The sequence below is a fragment of the Dipodomys ordii genome, unplaced genomic scaffold, assembly GCF_000151885.1.
Source record: "Dipodomys ordii isolate 6190 unplaced genomic scaffold, Dord_2.0 Scaffold189, whole genome shotgun sequence".
NCBI lineage: Eukaryota > Metazoa > Chordata > Mammalia > Rodentia > Heteromyidae > Dipodomys > Dipodomys ordii.
The window spans coordinates 2693952-2715066 of record NW_012267405.1 but is presented as its reverse complement, the minus strand read 5'-3'; the positions used below and the strand labels follow the sequence as shown (position 1 = coordinate 2715066).

The following is a 21115-nucleotide window of genomic DNA, read 5'->3' as shown; positions in this document are numbered from 1 at the left end:
TCTGGAAACTAAGACCTAAGGATCATGTTTGGAAGCCAGCCCAGGCAGATAAATCCCAGGCAGACAAATCCAAGAGACTATCTCCAATTAATCAACAAGAGCCAGACGTGGAGGTAGTGGCTCAAGTGGTAGCAAGCCAGTCTTGAGCAGATAAAGCCAAGCAAGAGTGAAAGGCCCTGAGTTCTAGCCCTTGCCCTGTCCCTAGCCACCTTCACAGAGATGTGTCAGGGCACCACCTGTCTTAAACAGAAATAGCCTTGCAGAAGGAAAGTGACTTGCTCAATATCGAATATCTTGTTGGTGAAAGACAGGACTGGGACTTGAACCCAAGAATTCTGTCTTGTGAGATGCTCCCTATCTGCTAGTCCCCTTGGTTCTGAGTCCCACTTCGTAAACTTTGATGCATTGTCTGAGGTCCCTCTCAGGCACTTCTTCTGTAACTCTTTCCTGACTGTCCCTTTGATACAACTGACCCCTGCAGCCCTGAGGCCCTCTACTCTGCATGAATAGTTAGCAAGCATCTCTCTTTTTTATTTTTAATATATTTTTATTGTGAAAATACTGTAAAGAGGGGTTACAATTACATGGATAAGATAATGAGCACATTGTAGCCTCCTGCTTTGTTTCCCCTTCCCACCTTCCCATCCTCCCCCCCGGCCCCGTACCTCCCACCAAAGTTGTAAAGTTCGTTTTTCCACATAACGACTTGTACATCTCATTGTTGCAATGGGTCCTCCTCCTGTATCCCTGTTTTAACAATTTGTTTTTTCCCTTCCCTCCACATATACCAACATCACATATAGTGAAAGTAGGGGTTATACCAGCGGGGAGGGACATACAAGGCAACAAAGACATAATCTTATAAATATGTTAGAAACAATCGCATGAAAGATCTCTCTCTCTCTCTCTTTCTCTCTTTTTGTCAGTCGTGGGGCTTGAGCTCTAGGCCTGGGAGCTGTCCCTGAACAATTCAGCTCAAGGCTCATCAAGCATCTCTCTTAACTACTTCACATGCATACAGTTGATTTCAGTGGCCCATCTTCTACATGGCTCTTCAGGGTCAGGCCAGTTCCTTTTTTCCCTTGGTGGCCTAGGCATCCAGCAGCCCATGGGCACCAATACAGAGGAAAGAGAATGAGGAATGAGGGCCTGGGCAGAGTCAACTCTTCCCAGCTTCCCCTTGTCTTGTGCATTCCATGCTGATGCTTGGAGCAGGACCTGGGAGATCACACAGTGCTCTCCTATTGTCCAAGGCAGGGATTCTGGTTGAGGTTCAGTTCTGGCCTCTGTATGCTAGGCAGTCTCCTGGCCAGCGGAAGGGAGGACTCTAGTGTAGGCAGCTAGGAGAAGGGAGGGCAACTACTGCAGAAAGACAACTGGCATCAGAGATTGATGGTGGCCTGGTGACAGAGTTTACAGGACCTTAGTGGGGAGTTGTAGACATGGTCCACAAGGGGCAAATCTCTGGGCAAAGCTTTGGCCTTGGTCTCCTTGCCAGACTCCCATAATGCTGCTGTGTCCCATGAACATGTAAATCTAAGAAAATATAAAAGTCTGTATTGTACTACAGCTATCAAGGTTTCTTCGTTGGGAAAGGACAGCTTATAAATCGTAGCTCCCCCAGGTCCTCTAGTTGCTAGGAAATGAATATATCATCACCCTCATTTGCAAACCCAGCCCATTCTTGTCATTCGTGGGAGTGATGCATAGTTATAGCATAGTTTCATAGTTATTGTACAACTTTAGGGATTTTCTATATTGTCATCAAAAACACTGAATTCACAAATACTGAGTCATTATACTTAGAGGAATTGTGGGCTCTGGTCTCATTTGTCAGCTGATTACTATGCGCGATGTGGTGTGTGTGTGTGTGTGTGTGTGTGTGTGTGTGTGTGTGTGTGTGTTTAATAAACACAAGGCCTCATACTCTACCATTTGAGCCATATCCTGTCTCTCCCCCTCCCCCATCCTTTTTGCTTTAGTTAATTTTTCAGATGGTATCTCACGCCTTTGCCTAGGTCTGTCCTCCGACCCTGATGATCCTCCTGACTGGTCTAGCCTTGATTTATGATCTTTCTATATCTGCTTCTTAAGTAGCTGGAATTGCAGGCATGCCCCACTGCACCTGGCTATGATTATAGTTTACGTGTGTTTCATTTAGAGACACTTTAATAATACACAGCTGATTTACTAACATTAAACTCATGGCCAACAGCACTGAGCCAGGCCTGAACAAATTTATTGAATTTCCCTGTCCTCTTGTCCTTGAGAACATAAGACAGCCCCTCAGCACACTTGGAAGCTATTTGAAACAGCGAAATTATTAACCCAAAGCACCAGTATATAAAAAAGTGGCTCTCAATGTACCCCAAAAGGATTGCTTGTTTACCGCATGACATTGAAACAAGCAGGCAGTGTCGCCTCATTGAACCTCTGCTGACAGCTTCTTCACTCTGGGTACATCCATGGATGACCACGGGAGCCCTGAGCATCGATCTGGGAATTGCAAACACATTTCTGCAAGTTGGCAAATTCACACATGTGGACTCCACCCACGATGGGGCTCTACTGTGCTTTGTTTCTTCTTCTGTCCATTTGCCAGCTGCCAGAGCCTTCTTCCTCTTCCAATTCCAGGAAACTCTTCTGTCCCTGGCTGCCCGAGCTGTGGTGGGCAGGCGCAGAGGGAACCCCGGGGGAGATGGCGAGGCAGACCCCGGAGCCGGAGCCGGCGGGCAGCGACGTCCAGACCAGAGCGCGTGTGGCCCGATGGGGTCATCCCCTTTGTTATTGGGGGGAACTTTACTGGTGAGTGCACTCTTGTGTTGCCCTGGGCACATCTTGCAGCTGACTCTGGCCTTGCCACCCTGGGCCTGTCTGTCCACAAGCTGTGGCGGAGGTGTCCCCCTAACCCTGTGACAGCCCGGCTTCCTTCTTCCTGGCAGGCAGCCAGCGGGCAGTCTTCCGGCAGGCCATGAGACACTGGGAGAAACACACCTGTGTCACCTTCTTGGAGCGCACAGATGAGGACAGCTATATCGTATTCACCTACCGACCCTGCGGGTGAGCAGGGACCCCCCTGGGTGCTGGACCCTTGACCATGACCACCCCTCCCCCCAGGTGCTGCCCTGGGCACTGCCACGGCCTCCAGTTGGGCACCACCCACACCACCTGCCAACGGGGCATCTCCCATTGGTATGACTCTGTGCCTGGCACAAAGCCTGGATGACAGTGGGTGCTCAGGGACCCCCACCCCCACCCCTCTGTTCCCCTGCCGCCCCTGGCAGCCTGGCCCGGCCCCTGAGTGGATGCACTCCCCCAGCTCGGGACCGCCCCCCTGAGCTGGCCCCGCCCTCCAGGTGCTGCTCCTACGTGGGTCGCCGTGGTGGGGGCCCCCAGGCCATCTCCATCGGCAAGAACTGTGACAAGTTTGGCATCGTGGTCCACGAGCTGGGCCACGTCATTGGCTTCTGGCATGAGCACACACGGCCTGACCGAGACCGCCATGTCTCTATTGTACGTGAGAATATCCAGCCAGGTATGAGGCATCTCTTGCTCTGGCCCTTCTCCCCTCCAAGGCTACCTATGGGGTGGGAGTTGTAGCTGCTGTCCACAGCCCAGGGGTCTGGACCCTACCCCAGGCAGCTACTCAGGGCTGCTAGTAACTTAAGGATCCCACATCAGTGGAGCAGCTGGGGGCTGCCACAAGTTGTGGTTCTGGTCAGAAGGACCAGGTTGAACTTCTAGAACCTAGCTGACCTGAGTGGGGGGGGGGCAGGGGAGGGAGGGAAGGGTACAGTTGGTTCCTTGCTGGACCTTGCTGCAGGCCTTTCCCTCTAGCTTTCTGCAGTCTCCTGCCTTCTTCCAGCTGTCTTCTAAGAGCTCCTCCCTATGTCCCTGGCCTTCCCCCAGCTCACCAGCCTCTTGGCTGGACAGGACTCTTCTACAGCCCCTTCCCCCCACTCCCTGACTCCCATTGGCTGCTTCTTGGACCCTTAAGTCTAGGAGGCCTCTCAGGTACAGGGAAGATGGAGACTGTCCTCCACCTCCACCCACCCCCTTCTCCTGGTCCTCACAGGGCAGGAGTATAACTTCCTAAAGATGGAGGTTCAGGAGGTGGAGTCCCTGGGGGAGACGTATGACTTCGACAGCATCATGCACTATGCCCGGAACACGTTCTCCAGGTGAGAGAAGGGCTGAGCGCCTTCTGGAAGCCATTCGCTTTGTAGCTCCCATTCGTGAGGGCACAGTGGCTCTCTGAGTGGCTGTGGCCCCCAGGCAGAAGGTCTGTGGTGTTGCCTGACCTACTGTCCGCTTCCTGGGAGAGTGGCCCCTCTTAGTCTACTGCTGTGCACGCCACGGGCACTCGGCATGGAAGGCTGAGGTCCAGCGCTGCATGAACCCTGCTCTGTGAGCTCCCACACTCTTAAGGCCCAAAGGAGCTAGTGGGGTTGGCTTTTTGGGGGGTCAGCCCTGGGGTTTGAACTTAGGACCAGTGCTCTGCCTCTTGGGCCACAGTTTCACTTCTGGCTTTTTGGTGTTTAATTGGAGATAAGAGTCCATGGGGCTTTCCTATCCCAGCTGGCTTTGAAGCCCAGCCCTCAGCTCTCAGCCTCCTGAGTGGCTAGGATTACTGTGTGAGGCACCTGTGCCTGGTGTGGGCTTGGGCTTTCTCTCTTACAAAAGGGCACACTTTTCTTCTTGGTCCCTAGAGGAGAGCCCTGTTTCCTAGTTATCTGCCTTTTTGTGATTGGCTAATTTGAACAAAGCCTGGCTTCTGCTCCCTCTTGCCAGCTCACAAGATAACCTCCTTACCCACTGGCTTCCCAGAAGTCATAGCAAGAACCCCCCAGGTACCAGTGGCTCAGCCCCCGCCCATTAGAGGGTGGAGGGCCCCTCTCCACGCTCCTGCCTGGCCTGGCCTTCTCATGGCCAGGCTCTTTCCTCTTCCACATCCCTGTCTGGGGCAGTGGTTCTTTCCCCCTTCTTCTCCTAGTTCCTTCTAGACCCACCACTCTTCCTGGTCCAGATTTGAGAACAGAGAAGGCAGGGCAGTGAAGTCATTCTGCCCTCCACACCCACAGACCCTTCTTCCATTTCCCACCCCTGCCGTGCTCTGCCCAGCTGAGTGTGAGTCAGGAGCCCCGGGGAGGCGGAAGACTGCCACCTCCCCTTCCTCCACCTCCCACAACAACACTGCAAGCTTTAGCCAGGGGACCCAGACAATGGGGCCTGGGAGCCGGCTGGCCACGGTGGAAGCTGCCCTTGCCCTTTGGCCTTTCTCCAGGTTCTGTCAGACACAGCGGATCAGAGGGTGATGAGTTGGCCCAGCAGTCCTGGGAGAAGTTCATGGGGGCTGAGTCAGCACTGGAGCCTGGGAGAGGCCCACAGCAGTGATGGACTCAGTCGGAAGCCTTCCTAGGGCTGGGAGTTGGGGTGACTGAGCTGGGCAACTGAAACCAGGCCCAGGTCTCTGACCTCCCAGAGTGTTCCTGGGGCTCCCCCCAACTCCTGTGGTATGGCTGCCACGGAGCAGGGTGGCTGCTGGTCAGTGGGCAGCTTAATGACAGGGTGAGATGTCTCCACCCGTCCCTGACCCTGCTGAGGAATGTCTGGGCTCTGGTAGGATCATGACCTGTGGGTGCAGATGGGCACACTGCCCTCCTTCCTTGCCCGCTTTCCACTGACCAGTGCCCTCCCCCTCCCCATGTCCTCCTCAGGGGCATCTTCCTGGACACCATTGTCCCCAAGTATGAGGTAAATGGAGTGAAGCCTCCTATTGGCCAAAGGACCCGACTCAGCAAAGGGGATATCGCCCAGGCCCGCAAACTCTACAAGTGCCCAGGTGGGAGCAGGAAGGGACAGGCCTTACTATGGGGTAGAAGGTGGGATCCAAGGGAAGCAGCTTGCTGGGGCCTGGGGCCACCAAGCATGTCTGAGCCTTAATTCTCAGAGAAGGATGTTAGGGGAGAGCCACTAAGGAAAGGCTAGGGTTCTAGCTCAGAGACCACGTGGTGGCAAGAAAAATGGAGCCATCTGTCTTCAGGGTGTCTAGGAAAGTGCAGGATAGGTGATCAGAACAGAAAGGGAAGAGCAGAACTCTTCCAGGGCAGAGGAGAAAGTGAGACCCATCAAAGGAGCTTAACTCGGAAGCCCATGTTGCCTTGACAACAGGGCATCTGGTTACCCTGGTAGCACTAGGCCCAGGAGGTAGGATGGTGTGTGTGTGTATGGGGGGGGCGGGGGGGGGCGGGGAGTGGATCTTAAAGAGATAGGACCAGTCCCTCTCAGTCACACCTCTGTCCCCTAAATTGTACCAAGGCTCAGGGTGGGGAAAGCCAGAGACAGGGGGATATGGTGCCTGCATCCAATCATCCCAGTCACTTCCTTTTCTTGGCAGCCTGTGGAGAGACCCTGCAGGACAGCACAGGCAACTTCTCCTCGCCTGAGTACCCCAATGGCTACTCTGCCCACATGCACTGTGTATGGCGCATCTCTGTGACACCTGGGGAGAAGGTAACTGCGATCGGTCATGGTCCTCTCCTCTGCTAGGACCCCGTGAGTAAGAGAGTATGTGTCCTCAGCGGGCCCCATCTCAAGGATCGCAGGGAGGAGAACTTACCTGGTCTTTGTGAATGTGTTGAGCCCACAAGTCAATGGAATGTTACAAACACTAAACTCAGACTCGGAATCTCTTTCACTTTTGTGCTCAACACCGGAGCTCTGTCACTTGAGCCACACATTCACTTGCAGCTTTTTGCTGATTAATTAGAGATAAGAGTCTCCTAGACTTTTCTGGCCAAGGTGCCTTCAAGCTGCAATCCTCAGATCTCAGCCTCTTGTGTAGCTAGAGTGGTGTGAGCCACCAGAGCGAGCTTGGCTGTCTCCATCTCCTTGATCTACTCAGAAAGGACTTCCTCCAGGAAGCACCCCCTGCCTGCTACTCATGCAGGCAAGCCGGGTGAACACAAGATTCCAGAAGGCCTCAGCCTAAAGTATAGTCTCCTCCTTCCAGGTTGACTAGCTTTATTTGAATACCTGAAGAGAGGCTCACTGCTTCTCAGAATTTGCCATTCTGTTCTCTGGCCATCTCTTCATGTCACAAAGTCTCTTTCTGATAGAGACGGGCGGGGATTGCTGTCTCTGAAATGTCCTGCCCTTCTCCCAGGAGCAGTTCACTGTAACTTCTGTCCCTGAGTCCCACTCATTCCCTCAACCTGGGGCGGCCACTCTCAGCCTTCTAAGATCGATTGGCAGGCTTGTCAGGTGCAGTATGGAACTTCAGTTTTCTTTGTATTTGTGTTGCTTCCCCAGAGTGAGCCACAAGACTGTTCCTTCGATTAGAACACGGTGCTTGATGTACCACCGGAGCCCTGAGCTAGACTCAGTGTTGCTATGGGGTGTATCATTCCAGCATGTCTCTCAAGACCAGCCTCTGGTCATGGCTCCTTTGATAGACATGTCCTTTGGGTCTCTGTCCTGGTTTTTGATGAGAATGTTGAACAAACTTAAACTAAAATCAGCCCAAGATCTCGCTCCAAACAGCCATTGATCTGCTACTTTCCAGTTTCCAACTGGCCATCATTGACACTGCTTGCCAGTACCCTCCAGTCACAGGTTCCACCCATTGTAGGGTCTCTTTCTGAAACCTCATCTGTCATCTTTCTTTCCCTGGTATAGGAAATGATGAATAAATGTTTACTACATAAGCCAGAATGCCTCACAAAATCGCTTCCACTGAGAATAAAACATGCTTTGTATGTATGTGTGTGTATGTCACAGAGAGAGAGAGAGAGAGAGAGAGAGAGAGAGAAGGTCTTACTGTAACTTAATTCTCCTATATTAGCCTCCTGAGTGCTGGGATTATAGGCATACTCTACCATAGCTGCCTAAAAGAGACCTCTCCCCCCTCTTTTAAAGAGAGTATGTTTGATGGATCTTGCTTTAAGTGAACTCAAACTGGCTCCCAGCAATCACTACTTCTTTCCCACATGGCCACAGACATCTATTTAATTGAAGATTGACATTAAGTTCTGGTGTGCAGTTCCCAGAATCTTCTAACACCCTCCCAACTCTCTTTTTCCCTTCTTCCCTCCCACCCTCCCTCCCTCCTTCTCTCTTGCTCTCACACTCTCTCACTCTTCTCACACACACACACACACACACACACACACACACACACACACACACACTCATCAGAGATTGGGAAAGCTTTTGCTCCAAGTTCTTGAAGTTACACATGCTAACCACATCTGCAAGCTATTTCATTGTCCACTGATGTCATTTGTGAGCCAAGAGACAAAAGCCAATTTTGAGAGGTGTTCCCTGTCTTCCCCTTCTGCATTTGCATTATAGGGCAACTGACCTTTTCTTTCCAACCAATACTTACTTTTAATTTTTTTTCGGTTTGAAGATTATTCTCACATAAGATAGATACTTTAGTGAGAACTGAGTAATTCTGTCATCTCTCTTGGTTGGCTTTCTGCCATTGTCTCAGAAATGAAATCCTCTCTTCCTTATTCTTATTCCAAATCTCACTTAAAATTGCAGTTGTAGCAGGCGCCAGTAGCTCATGCCTGTAGTTCATGTATATAATCCTAACTACTCAGGAGGCTGAGATATGAGGATCACAGTTTGAAGCCAGCCCAGGCAGAAAAAATCTGTAAGACTTTTTTTTTAATTTTATTTTATTTGTGAACATGCTGTACAGAGGAGTTACAATTACATGGGCAGGATAATTCGTACATTTCTTACCAAGCATTGCAGCCTCCTCCTTGGTTTACCCTTCACATCCCTTCCCAGCCTCCCCCCTCCCCCCCAATCCCAATCCTTCTCCTTCCCCCCCCTTCCCCCATCTGTAAGACTTTTATCTCTGATTAACTACCAAAAAAACAAACAAACCAGAAATGGAGCTGTGGCTCAAGTCATAGAGCACCAGCATTGAGAGAAAAAGATAAGGGCCTGAGATCAAGCCCCATGACTAGCACCAAAAAAGAAAATTACAATCTTTATGGCTGCTTCAAACTGGCAAAGTTCTGGTTGCCCTCATCTCTCTCCCAAGGGCCTATTCCTCCATCCATAAATTATGATGATAATAATATTAATAACAGCTAACAGTTCCTAAGCATATGTCTGATCAGGTCGGTGTTCAGTTGTTTATATCCGATATATCTCTTGTAACGCCAGGCACTGACATTGCCCCTTCAGGGTCACAAGACTCAAGGTCACATAGAACTTAGATTGTGACACACAAGTCTGTGATTGAAGTATAATTGAGTTTAATTGGGGATTGACTCTAAAATGCACTGTTGCATTTCAAAATTGCCCTGGTATTCTTCCAGTAAACCTGTGGGTCTAGCATTAGGCCAGATACTGGGGACATGCAGATGTATAAGATAGCCCTAGCCTGAGGAGCAGCCAGGAAGAGAGGGGTGGGGCAGAGAGGTCAAGGTCAGCTTCTTCCACTTTTCCTGGTGATAAGTGCTGGCCCATGTGTCTCTGATGGACACAGGGCTCTGCTTCAGGAGCCTTTCGGTGCTATGAACCAGTTCCTCCACAATTCCCCAAAGACTCTATCCTTTTCAGAAGCCTGGCTGGAGCTCCAGTGCAGGAGTAGCTCAGGATAAAAACTGCATGGATCAATACGTGGCTATAGAAATATATCACAATAAAATCTGGTCCATTTGTAAGTGAACCCAAGATGGCAGCTGGGGATGATGAGCTTGATAGGGCCTATGGAAAGCTTGTACTTCTAGCACTTAGGAAAGTGAGGCAGGAGGAATTGTGAGTTTGAGGGCTACGTAGAGAGATTCTGTCTTACAAGAAGGGGGGAGCGAGGTGGGGAGCCTGTGGAACTCAGGAGCCCTGAGAAGTTGGTGTCATAAAATGATTACTTTGTTTTTGTTGCAAATCTCACTTAAAAATTGCAATCCTAGCCAGGCGTTGGTGGCTCCTCCTGGAATTCTAGCTACTCAGGAGGCAGAAATAAGAGGATCTGAGTATTATAGGTTTTAATCAGGAGGATCTCAGTTCCAGGCCAGCCCAAGTGGAAAAGTCAGAAGAAACCAGACATGGTGGTGTATACTTGTCATTCCAGCTATGACAGAAAGCCTAAAATAGGATGATTCAGTTCAGGCAGCAATCAAGACCCTATCTCAAAAATAGTGCAAAAAAAATGGGGCTTGGAGGTATGGTCTAGTGGTAGACTGTTTGCCTCGCAAGAGCAAGGCCCCAAACTCTGGCACTGCCCCCCCAACCCCAGTTACAGTCTTTGTCTGGTTGGTGTAGATCAGGAGGATTGCAGCTCAAGGCCAGACCAGACAAAAAGTTAGTAAAGTCTACATCTCAAGTTACAAGCTAGGTGTGTGGTGATAGGCATTTCTTATGTCTGTATAGGTAGTATGATTAAGGTCTGAGGCCAGCCCCAGACAACATGAGATTCTATCTGAAACATAGCTAAAGAAAAAGAAGAAAGGTGCTGGGCGCTAGTGGCTCACGCCTGTAATGCTAGCTACTCAGGAGATTGAGATCTGAGGATCACAGTTCAAAGCCAGCCCAGGCAGCAAAGTCCATGAGACTCTTATCTCCAATTAATCACCAGAAAACTGAATGTGGTTCTGTGGCTTAAGTGGTAGAGTGCTTGCCTGAGCTGAAGAGCTCAGGGACAGCGCTCAGACCCAGAATTCAAGCCCCATGACGAACCAAAAAAGAAAGAAAGAAAGAAAGAAGGTGAAGTATATGTGCTCAGATTGTATCACACTCATCTAACAAGCATAAGACTCTAAATTCAAATGTCAGCACTGGCAAACAATTAGGCAGTTTTTGCTGGTTTGAACTGTCTGTGCCCTGACTTTGTTATTGTAACAAGCATGTTAGTGGAAATATCTTACACTTATTGTTCCCTACATCAATTTCTTTTTTCTTTTCTTTTCTTTCTTTCTTTCTTTTTTTTGGTACAGGTCCTAGGGCTTAAACTTAGGGCTTAGGCACCATCCCTGAGCTGTTGTGTTCAAGGCTAGCACACTACCATGTGAGGCACAGCTCTATTTCTGGCTTTTGGGTAGTTAATTGGAGATAAGAGTCTTGGATTTTCCTGCCTGGGCTAGCTTTGAACCATGATCCTCAGATCTCAGCCCCCTAAGTAGCTAGGATTGCAGGTGTGAGCCGCTGATGCCCAGTTTCCTTACAGTATTGAGAGCTAGGTACTGTTACCCCTGCTGTGAACACAAGAGTATGGAGGCTCATAGCTTTAAGTGCAAATCTGCCCAGATTTGCTGGTGAAACCAGTGTTTGGTTCTAGATTGGCCAAAGTCTGATCTTTCGACAGTACACCTTAAATAACGCCACCTGCTGTGGCAGATGGACTTTGACATCAATTTCAGCTCCCAGGAGTTGTTTTTCACTTGTTTCCCAGTGCTCAGCTTACTGCCAGCGGTGTGAATGTATAAAATAAATCTTATACAATCCACACGTCATGGATATGTCAACCACAAGAAAGAGCCCCCCCTGAGTGTCCCAACTTGCATAATTAGCAGCTGACTCAAGGATTTACCTTGGTTCCCAGGCAACAAAGCAGACTTCATAGGAGGAGACTGTTTTAAGAAGGATCCAATGGCAAGCAGGCCAACTGTGCAAAGGAGCCAGGAAGATAAGAACTGCTAATGTCTTGGAGCTGTCAAGCATCCACCCTCAATCCTATCCCTCTGCCTTGGCAAATGCCATCTGAGCTTCAAGATCCCCTCCCCCACCACACTGTCCCAGAGCAGCCTCCCATCCCCCCAAGCAGGCAGAAGTCATCTCTCTGGATACCCATGTTAGACCCTCCCTTAGTCCTGCTTCTCCAGTGCTGGAAGGCTTGGGGCTCTGAGGACAAAGAGAAAGTAGATACTGTTCTCAGCTCAGCTGCTGGGAAGAATTGACCAGAAACTTGTGGAAACATAGTTAAGGAGCAGATTTGGGAGCCAGAGTGTCTGGGTCTGTCTGTGGCTCCTGGCTGTAAGATTTGGGGAAGTTGCCTAGCCTCTCTGTGCCTTTGTTTCTCCCTTGTAAAAGAGGCCTGATGATGATGTCTCCTTCATGGGGTTTGTCAGAGATTAAACAAATCCAGCTAGTTACAGTGTTTAGAGTAGTTCACAGTAACAGTTCAGCCAATGCCAGCTGCTGATGGCTTTTTCTTTTTCTTCTGAATTGTGACCTTTCTATTTTACTCTTCCTGCCATAGCTAGGACAATGGCCATTCAACACCAGCTTTTTGTTTTTTTCTGTTGAGAAGGCAGCTCCTGATCTTTTTACCTGGGCCTGAGACCACATTCTCCTGATTTCTGCCTCCCAAGTAGCTAGGATTACAGACATGAGGCACTGTGCCTGGCTTACCATTGTCTTTTCTATTTCTAATAGAATAAATTATTAAGTTGATTCATAAATTATTGAGTAAATCCTGGTCAGCATCCTAGAAGCCTACTACTGGCTTCTACTTCCAGGGTCCAGCATGAGCCATTTTAAATGTCTTAAACAAACTCAACTTTAAAAGTAAAATCTATACTTTTTTTTTTTCTGGTACTGGAGCTTGAACTCAGTTTCAGGCTTTACTCCCTTAGCTTTTTTTCTCAAGGCTGACACCCTACCACTTGATCCACAGCTCCACTTCTGGTTTTTTGGTGGTTAATTGAAGATAAGAGTCTCATGATCTTTCCTGCCTAGGCTGGGTTTGAACCACGATCATCAGAGCTCAGCCTCCTGAGTAGCTAGGGTTACAGGTATTCGCCCCCAGCATCCACAGTTATAGATTGCTTGCTTAACCTATGCCAGACCCCTTTGTAAGCTTTCTTTGAGTGGATTCCCTATGCTCCCAAGAAGCATTATCTAATCATCGTCATCTAATCATCGTCACCCTCTTAGAAATAAAAGTAGGCAGGGAGGAATCCAATGTCAAGGCTAAGATCCAGCAGTGAGGCTGCATTGAAGCCAGTCAGTGGCTGAGGATTGTAGTGGGTAATAGCAAGCATGGCTCCTGCTTGGAGCTAAGGGGAGGTTCATTCTATCAGTTCTTCCCAGAAAGCATCCTCCAAGTGTAGGCGACCTTCTCCCATTGAGAGTATGCTGGGAGATACTGCACTGTATCTCATTTAATCTCAAGTTCTCACTGGAGCCCGTGACTACCTCCATTTGTTAGACAAAGACCCTGAGGATCCAGGAAGCTGATCCACAGCCCAGCATCCCCAGCCAGGAAGTGGTGGAACTGGACAGGTTTTCTTTGGCAGAAGGCAATGCCCCTGCCACTAGGGCACAGCTGTGTCCACATGACAGGAGTTGGTACAACTCTTAATTAGACACCTCCAGTCTCAATATAGCCTCAGCTGTGCCTCCCTGTGGGATGCTACTAACCACCAGTTCGGGTCTCTTCTTCCTGCAGGAGGTGACCCTGCTTCCTCCCACCCCTTGGGTGGGCCTGCTGGAGTTCTGCCCAATGGGCATGGACTCTGGAACCCATCCCACATCCCCCCTCCCAAAACAGTCAGATTTGCTTCTGGGAGGAGGAGGGAAAATGGACACTTGTTCAACCATCTGCATTCCTTCTTTTATCCAGCATCTCTTTAAAAGATTTTTTTGTCATTTCTTAGGTATAAAAATAACATGTGCATGTCATAAAAAATTTGAAGTCTAAAAATGCATAAGTAAAAAAAAATCTTCCTCTAGCTAGGCACTGGTGTCTTATGCCTTGTAATCTATCTAGTTAGGGAAACGGAGAGCTGGAGGATGGAGGTTCGAAGCCAGCATAGGTACAAAAATCCGTAACACTCCATGTCCAAAGTAACCAGCATAAAGCCAGCTGGAGGTGTGGCTCAAATGATAGAGCATTACCTGAGCAAGCAAGCCATGCAAATGTGAGGCCCTGCGTCCTGAGTTCCAGCCCTCGCATCTTCCTCCACATCCCACACATCAAAAATGACTAGATGTTCAGAACACAATTGTACCCTTCTAGACTTGTGTGCATGTGTGTGCATATACATATGTAGTCTCTCTCTCACACACACACACAAAACCAAAAGGACTTTACGTACACACCTGTGGTTTTCTACAGCTTATCATCTTTCCAGGTCAGCTTTCATCTAGTTACCATGTTCATTTTCATGGATGCTTAGTATCTAGCCTCTTGCTTTCTCTCCCTTTAATTTTTCAGTCATCCATGCAAGTCTTTATCAATAGGTGGCTGATTTAAGCTTTTTCAAAGTTTTTTTTTAACTTATGTTCTAAACCATCTTTCCACTCCAGTCTTTAAACACTTAGGAAACCTATGTATAAGGTCAATTACTCACTCGAGAATTCCACTCGAGAAACGGTTATTGTGTACCAATTATGTGCCATGTGCTAAAGAGTCCGTCATAAGTTAAACAAATGAAATTCTTGCCTGTCTAGGATTGCATTTCAGAGGCTACAGTTAATAAGCGGCAAAGTAAGTCAGATAGTGGTAAGTTTTAAAGAAAGGGTTGGAAGGGGAAAGGGATTCCTGGGTCACATGGGATAGTTGGGAGGGCCTCTTTCATGTCATCTAATTAGAACAGAAGCCAGCAGGATGGAAAGTTATACATCACTGGTAGCTGGGAAGATCTTCCAGGCACCAAGTACAAGGGCTCTGAGGGAGGTTTAGTGTTTGAGGAAGGGCAAGGCCAATGTGGCTGGAGTCAAGTAGGCTAGGAGGAGAGTGGTAGAAGATGGGGCCAGAGATCATCACATTATGGGACCAGATGAGAAATGGTCCTTCGTGTTGAGGACTTTGGATTTTACTCTGATTTACACTTATTAAAGGATTTGGAACCGAGAAGAGATGTGATCAGCTTTGCAACATAAAAGCTCTGCTTTGGTTGCTATGACTGGGGACAAGGTCAAGAGCAAAAGAGGAGGCAGAGGCAGGAGGATCAGGTCCAAGGCCATACGTGGTAAAAATATGAGACCTTAGCATAAGAAACAATGTAAAAAAGCAAAAGTACTGCAGGCATGGTTCAAGGGGAGACTCTGAATTCAATCTCCGGAAGGAAGCAGAGGGTGGGAGGGAGGGAGGAAGGAGAGAGAAAAAGAGAAAATGCTAGAAATAATAACTTTCCGTGATTATGGTTAATAAAAAGATCAATATAGGATTTTTCAAAAATGTGATCTCATTCAGTGATATTGTAGAGTACCACAATTATTAAGATGTTTCTAAATGTAAATATATTTAAACGTACATATCTAGGAAAGAAAAGAAAAGGGAGGGGCTATAAACTAAGCTAGGTAAGGAGCGAAGGAAGTGGCAGAAGGGGTGTTGTAGCTAAGTGCACTGAAGGCCTCAGTGAGAATTGTTACAGGCCAGGTGCATACATTTGTAATCACAGCTGGCTGCTCTGGAAACAAGGAGAATCACAGCTCAAGGCCAGCCTAGACAACAAGTTACCTGGTGATATGCTTCAGTAACCACATCTATTTGGGAGGCATAGCTAGGAGGTTTAGCTGTCCATGAGCTCTGGCCTGTCCCAGCTGGAAAGCCCCCGGGCTCAGAATGGAAGCACCCATACCTCACAGCTCAAAGCCACTATTTACCTAAAGCCCCTGCTGGTAGGAACAGCAGTCTGGGGTTCACTCAGGTCCCTGGCACCTGCACAGGGCGCCCCCTGGCTGCAAAGCCGTGGTACTCACTGAGGTAGTCACTGAGCCAGCCTTGCAACCAGTACAGTCTTCAGGGAGCCCTGTGTTAAGGTCCAAGGCTCTTCCCCCAATCTTGTACACAAACTGGCTGAGGTTGCTCCGGTCTCAGCATAAAAATGCAGGGCTTAAGTGTTTTAACTACGTCATCTTTCATATATGTCTTACCCCCCCTCATTCTCAACACTTGTCTATAATCCTAGCCTCTCAGGAGGCTGAAATCTGAGGATCACAGTTTGACACCAATCCTGGGGCATGCAAGTTAGTGAGACTCTTACCTCCAGTGAACCAGCAAAATAGCCAGAAGTGAAGCAGAGGCTCAAATAGTAGAGCACTAGCCTTGAGTGAAAAGGCCAAGGGACAGCACCCAGGCCTAAGAACACACACACACACACACACACACAACACTGTGGTTTACATTGGCTCTTGTCTTCTGTATATGTTGTGGTGGGAACAATGGTAGAGCAATGCATTCTTAGCAGGGGCCGTCTTGGGAACAGTGCTGACTGAGGTAGAGAATAGTTAGCCCTCACCCCCATGGCGACCTGCCTGGAGTAAGGCTGGCAGTGGTCACGTGGCTGGTGCTGGCCAGGGAAGGGCTGTCGTAGGCATAGACTGGGGAGCCCAGTAACCTTCTTCCTCCTCTGGCTTTTCCCAGATCATTCTGAACTTCACGTCCATGGACCTGTACCGCAGCCGCCTGTGTTGGTATGACTATGTGGAGGTGCGTGATGGCTTCTGGCGGAAGGCGCCCCTCCGAGGTAAGGGACACCGGTCTCCTGCCTCCTTTTAGAATAGCTTGTGTCATGCTCTTCATCCAGGGGATATTCTGTGGGACATACAGCTGTGGGGCCCAGGAGTCCTGGTGGAGTTAGTTTGGGCTAGTTCCAACACTAGCAGCATGCCTTTGTGCAAGTCTCACCCCTGACATCAGGGTCCTCAGTGCTGGCTTCTGGGCCTCTCTCAGAGCAGGTTGTCACTCTGCAGGTGATGGAGTCGTAAGAGCTGACAGTGTGCAGGCCATTCTGCACATCCCATTGCTCTAGGCTCTCCCCCCTCACTGGCCCAGTCCAGAGACTGTTTTCTCCATCTGCAAGTTCAGCTTTAGGGCATCCACTGTACAGTCTGGGTCTAAGTGATTTTTTATTAATCCATCGGGTAGGCTGTTAACTCACTTCGAAGGTCATGTATAAAGCGATGCCTGAGCTTGTTTGCACAGGATACTTTGTCTCTTGCAATGTGTGCAAAAACCTACCATGTGACACAGAAGGCACTTTATCCAACATAGAATTAGAGCAGAGTGAGTCTGACATTGCCACAGGCCATCTGCGTGAAGCCTGAGGAGCCGTGTGATTCCGTCTCCCATCTGGACATAGTCCTAAGAGGCTCAGGACTGGCCCTCGGCCTCAGCAGGAAGCCTGGCTGGGCGGGAAGTGGCCTGACACCACTCTCACACCCTCTCTCTTTCTCCCCTAGTTTCTCATTCCCAAAGAGTGCTCATTAGTCACCCACAGCAGTATCATTACAACACTTCCTCTGCAGCCGTGTTAGGTCTCTTTGGAGTCCCTCTCCTCCCCCCCATAACTAACATTCTTAGGCCAGTATCCTCTGTCCCTCCCAGAAGTTGAGAAATACACAATCTTACTAGGAACACACAAATCATCCACGGTCAATTTTTGACTGCAAAGAATTCCCCAGATGGCCAGCCTCACCCCTTAGGTTGACTTTATTTCTAACCCAGTTCTGCGATCCTGGGGTTTATGTGGTGTCCCAGGACTTGCCCTGATTTTGGATCAATAAAGGTGACCCAGTGATAGCCTGTTTTAACATGCAGGAAAAGCTGTTTCTTTATGGCTATTTCTTAGCATGGGTACCAAATAAGGAGAAAGGTCAGTAATGATGGCAATATGCTTTTTGAGGCTCAGGTTATCCTCAAAGTCATGATCCTCCTATATCAGCCTCCTAAGTGCTAGGATTATAGGTATGCATTTTCATGTCCAGGCTGGAAATATGCTCTTTAAAAAGGTAAACATCCTCAGATGTTCTGAGGATCCACCTTTCCTTTCATGAACAAAAGTGTGTCCTATCCCCCAAGCGGTCTCTCCGACTCTTCAAAACAAAGCTGGAAGCCAACTGGCCGCTGTGTAGTGTAGGGATACAGGGCAGCTGCAAACCAGAGCCCTGGACCCCTAGAAAGCAAGGGCTTCTGAGGATGTCATGGAAGCTCAGGGCTCTTCTGTTCACAATGTCTGCAGGCCGATTCTGTGGGGGTAAACTCCCTGAGCCCATCGTCTCCACCGACAGCCGCCTCTGGGTTGAATTCCGCAGCAGCAGCAATTGGGTTGGAAAAGGTTTCTTTGCTGTCTATGAAGGTACTGAGGAGGGGGAGGGGTCCCTGAGCATCCTAGCACCACTCAGAGCTGGCCTTGGAGGGGCACAGCTGTGGGTCCTCCAGGAAAGAAGCAGAGGGATGGATGGGATTTTCGGGTGGGTGCTAGGGAGTGGAGGAATGTGGGAAGGACTGGAGTGGACAGGGGGCACCCAGGCAGGGCAGAACTTGCTGACCGACCACCTTTCCCACCTCACCCTATGCCCCCAAAGCCATCTGTGGGGGTGACGTGAAAAAGGATAACGGCCATATCCAGTCACCCAATTACCCAGACGACTACCGGCCCAGCAAAGTCTGTATCTGGCGGATCCAGGTGTCTGAGGGCTTCCACGTGGGCCTCACGTTCCAGTCCTTTGAGGTAGTCAGAGACGCTGTGATCTGACTCTTAAATGCCCCTGGGTGTTCTCTGGGACAGCCCCCGCCCCCTCCCCTTTCTGCAGGCTCCAGAGAACTGGGGCCTTGGTGGCCAGAACTCCTCCACTGATAGAGCCTCTGACCCCTAGATCGAGCGCCATGACAGCTGTGCCTACGACTACCTGGAAGTCCGAGACGGACACAGTGAGAGCAGCAACCTCATCGGCCGCTACTGTGGCTATGAGAAGCCCGATGACATCAAAAGTACATCGAGCCGCCTCTGGCTCAAGTTCGTCTCTGATGGATCCATTAACAAAGCTGGCTTTGCAGTCAACTTTTTCAAAGGTGCCTCCTCTTCATCCCCATCCCCTTCTGTGGCCAGCCTATCTCCTTCATTCCTTCGTCAGTCACTCATTCAACCTGGAGACCCCATGACAGGTGCAAATACCAGGAAAGATATCAGGACCCTGCTCTGCAGGAGCTGAGGGCAATGTGGGGAGAAAAGGGCAACCCCATGAGGAGCAGAGGCCAGCGATGATCAGGGAAGAAGCAAGGGCGTGTGACGTTTTTAATCAGTATGGCCTGGATCAGGTGTTCCCCACCCCCACCCCAAGCCTCAGTTTCTGGTGTGTGCAGTGGGCACAGTAGCTGTCCCCAGTGCAGGCTTCATGGAGAGACTGAAGAGAAATGAGAGGATAGTGCTTCAGCAACAGGGATTAGCACACGGGGCCCCGGGAAGGCCGGTTGCCGTTTGTTCCCCCTTTTATTCTTGGTTTTTTGGGGGGTTGGGTTTTGGGGTTTTTGTTTCAAGGCCGGCTTCCAAGGGCTTCTTTTTTTTTTCCAATTAACCACCAAAAGGCCAGAAGTAGAAGTGGTAGAGTGCTAGCCTTGAGCAAAAACCCAAGGGTCAATACTCAGTACTGAGACAAGACAAATAGATAACTGTTTTTTAAGAAGCAGCAGGAAGTGGGGGTAGCTGCCAGCCAGCCTGTGTGCTTAGAAGGAAGACCCTGTGAGATCTCCTTTCAGGGTTTTAAGCAGCCATTGTGGGTCAGATTACTTTGACTAGAGCAGACAAATGTGACTTTCAGCTGACTCGGCCCTGGAATAGGTTTGGGCAGTCGCCCCTGGGCTTGACCCCTGAGGAGAGGGCAGAAGGAAGAGCCTGGCCTAGCCTGACCCCTTTTCCTTCCCGGCAGAGGTGGATGAGTGCTCTCGGCCCAACCGCGGGGGCTGTGAGCAGCGGTGCCTGAACACCTTGGGCAGCTACAAGTGCAGTTGTGACCCTGGGTACGAGCTGGCCCCAGACAAGCGCCGCTGTGAGGGTAAGTGTCCCAGACCCTTGGGACCCCTTCCCTGTGCCCTTGGACTGCCAGCTTCTTGAACAAGCTGAGGGATTTCCTAGTGCTTGAACTGAGGGCCTGAGTGCTGTCCCTTAGCTTCTTCACACAAGGTTGATGCTCTACTACTTGAGCTCCACTTGCCGCTTTTGTTTTTCCTTTGGTTGCTAATAGGAGTTCAGTCTCATGGACTTTCCTGCCCAGGCTGACTCCAAACCTTGATCCTTAGATCTTAGCCTCCTGAGTAGCCAGGATTACAGGCATGAGCCACTGGTGCCTAGCTCTAGTTTCACGCTTCTGTTCATGTCTCTCTTGAGTTGGTAATTGATGTCACCGCCCTCCAGAGGGTCACCATCTACAGTGTTCCTGGATGGACACTGAGTCTCAGCCTCTCTCCATTCATATTCCTCAGGTTCTGGTTACAGCATTCTAGCTAATAGCTCCAGCATGAGTTGATCTTGTCTGGTCCATGAGCAGCCCCTCTGTGCACCTCCCTGGATTACTCAGCCACTCCGCTTTCCCAGAATCCCTCCCTGCCCTCCTCTCCTCGGCAGTTCCCTAGTCTGTCTATTCTCTAGCACTGATGTAGAAATAGCCACACATGCCGGGCACCGGTGGCTCACGCCTGTAATCCTAGCTCCGCAGGAGGCTGAGATCTGAGGATCACTGTTCAAAGCCAGCCCCGAGCTGGAAAGTCCTTGAGACTCTTATCTCCAGTAAACCACCAGAAAACTGGAAGTACACTGTGGCTCAAGTGGTAGAGCGCTAGCCTTCAGCTGAAGAGCTCAGGGACAGCACCCAGGCCCAAAGTTCAAGCCCCACATCTGACAAAAAAAAAAAAAGCCACACGTGCCGCTCTTCTGCTCCTTTCCTCCCTCCTCGAGGCTCACCTCCTCCCACCTCACCTCCTTCTATGTGTCCAAAGCCTCTGGGCTATAGGACCCACAGACCCATGCCTCCTGACTGCGTCTGCCTCAGGCCTCAGGCCCCTCTGTAAAACACCAACTCCTGGCAGATGATGTTACTTCCTTTGTTGCCCGTCCCCCCTTCCCCCAGCTGCCTGCGGTGGGTTCCTCACCAAGCTCAATGGCTCCATCACCAGCCCGGGCTGGCCCAAGGAATACCCTCCTAACAAAAACTGCATCTGGCAATTGGTGGCACCCACCCAGTACCGCATCTCCCTGCAGTTCGACTTCTTCGAGACAGAGGGCAATGATGTAAGTACCCCTGGAGACTAAGCTGGGCTGGACGGTGTGGGGTGCCAGGGCTTGGCTCAGTAACTGCCTTCTAACATCTGGAAAAGGCTCAGGCAGAAAGGCTCTGAGCACACGGAGAAGGAGACTTGACTGCTCCCAATGCA

The 21115-nt window shown here is 49.8% G+C and overlaps 1 protein-coding gene across 1 annotated transcript in view; it reads left to right on the top strand.

Moving 5' to 3' along the window:
- Bmp1 (bone morphogenetic protein 1) overlaps positions 1–21115 on the top strand; it is a 36589-nt gene that overhangs the window by 3157 nt on the left and 12317 nt on the right. The window contains exons 4-15 of the mRNA XM_013034414.1: positions 2635–2805; positions 2943–3060; positions 3357–3535; positions 4076–4181; positions 5718–5842; positions 6398–6513; positions 16331–16433; positions 17928–18044; positions 18274–18419; positions 18565–18760; positions 19615–19740; positions 20812–20972. Of these exons, the coding sequence (XP_012889868.1) occupies positions 2635–2805; positions 2943–3060; positions 3357–3535; positions 4076–4181; positions 5718–5842; positions 6398–6513; positions 16331–16433; positions 17928–18044; positions 18274–18419; positions 18565–18760; positions 19615–19740; positions 20812–20972 (1664 nt within the window). The remainder of the gene's footprint in view (positions 1–2634; positions 2806–2942; positions 3061–3356; positions 3536–4075; positions 4182–5717; positions 5843–6397; positions 6514–16330; positions 16434–17927; positions 18045–18273; positions 18420–18564; positions 18761–19614; positions 19741–20811; positions 20973–21115) is intronic.